Below are 1,837 nucleotides of genomic sequence, written 5' to 3' on the forward strand. Positions count from 1 at the left end.
ACTTCTGGGCACCCATATTGCCTTGATCTTGAAGTCGCTAACTACTAATCTGTGTTGGGGTGTACATTCTTCGCCAGGGAGGGTTTTGGCATTTATAAGCCTCCCTCTTTCTCTAGTTCTGGCGAGGATGTAGTCGATTTGGCTAGAGTGTCTGCCGGATTGGTAGGTGACTAGGTGACAGGCAGGTTTCCTGAAGTTGGTATTGCAAACCATAAGATCGGTTGCATCACAGAACTCCAGCAGTCTGGTTCCCTCCTCGTTGCGGGAACCGAAGCCATAGCCTCCATGTATGCCATGGAAGCCTCCAGCACGACGTCCGACATGACCATTGAAGTCACCAGCCACAAAGAGAAGGTCTTTGTCTCTTGCCGACGAGGTAGTTTGCAAGAGGGTGTCATAGAACGACGAGGTAGTTTGCACCTCGTGTTATATTTCTTTACTGAAAAGTTGGTTGATATACTTTTCAGTTGCCAATGATAAAGCCTGTGCATGTTTTATGTTTAAGAACATTTCAGAAATTTCCTTTCTTGAAAGAAATGAAGATAACTGATTCTCATTGGGTTTTTATTCTAGGAACCAATCCTGAAGATGAAGCCCAACAACAAACTATTTCAGAGGTAAATGTTTTTTTCTTTTTGTTAATATGCATGGCAACATAGCATTGGTCAGTAAAAACATATAATCATACATGCATCTATCAGTCTACAGTCTAGTAGTAGATGCTTCAAACTGACTTGTTGTGCTTGCACCTATTTGTATACCGCAAGAAATTTTTCCCATGGCAAAATACAGTGAATGGCTTTCTTACAGGTTTGAATATACCTCAAGCATATTTGAACTAGTTGCAAGTTTATATCTATACACATCATTGCTTAATGCTTCTATTCTTTATATGTGGTACTTGGTTACATTAAGATTTTAAATCCCTCCCATGTCAACTGTACCTTTTCTCCTATTTGTTATTATATGTCTTTGACTGTATACGTCTTAGTATATGACTTTGATTTGCTTTGGTCACAAGGGTACAGGCAGCTTTCTCCGTCATTTGTGCTGGGGGTGTTGCAAGGGAGAATAGATTTAGAATTAAAGATTTTCCTATTGTTATCTCTCATTTTCCTATGTTGGTATGGGTTTGCTTATTTTTCCTTTGTGCACTATTTTCTCCAACTTTGTCATTTCTTATTTCTTTATTTGATCAACTTGTTATTCCTTCCAATCTACATTTTTTTAGTTTGTAAGAGATGAATATTAAGAAAGAACACTACTTTGGAAATGTTTTCATAATTTCCTGTTTTTCTATCTCATCTTACTAGTTTTTATTTCATTTTATTTCAAGGTTGATGAAACAATGACTCCTGATTTGTTTCTATCTGATGAACATCAGTCAGAAAACAATTTGGTAGCTGAAGATATCTTATTTCCATCCCAGAGCAATCCAAGGATAACATCACACCCAAGTGACAGTGATATTGAAGAAGAAACACGACTCCATAACCTTGCTCTTCCCTCAGATAAGGCAGCTGACCAGTGTGATATCCAACCAGCTGACCTATGTAATATCCAACCAGCTGACCTGTGTAATACCCAACCAGCTGACCAGTGTAATATCCAACCAGCTGACCAGTGTAATATCCAGCCAGCTGACCAGTTTAATATCCAACCAGCTGACCAGTGTAATATCCAACCAGCTGACCAGTGTGATATCCAACCAGCTGACCAGTGTAATATCCAACCAGCTGACCAGTGTGATATCCAACCAGCTGACCAGTGTGATATCCAACCAGCTGACCAGTGTGATGTCCAACCAGCTGACCAGTGTGATATCCAACCAGCTGAC

The 1,837-nt window shown here is 39.8% G+C and overlaps 1 protein-coding gene across 1 annotated transcript in view; it reads left to right on the forward strand.

The window, feature by feature from the left end:
• LOC106875275 (uncharacterized) overlaps positions 1-1,837 on the forward strand; it is a 43,901-nt gene that overhangs the window by 29,821 nt on the left and 12,243 nt on the right. The window contains exons 12-13 of the mRNA XM_052966788.1: positions 574-617; positions 1,337-1,831. Coding sequence (XP_052822748.1) covers positions 574-617; positions 1,337-1,831 — 539 coding nt within the window. The remainder of the gene's footprint in view (positions 1-573; positions 618-1,336; positions 1,832-1,837) is intronic.

Source organism: Octopus bimaculoides, chromosome 1, assembly GCF_001194135.2.
Source record: "Octopus bimaculoides isolate UCB-OBI-ISO-001 chromosome 1, ASM119413v2, whole genome shotgun sequence".
Taxonomy (NCBI): Eukaryota; Metazoa; Mollusca; class Cephalopoda; order Octopoda; family Octopodidae; genus Octopus; species Octopus bimaculoides.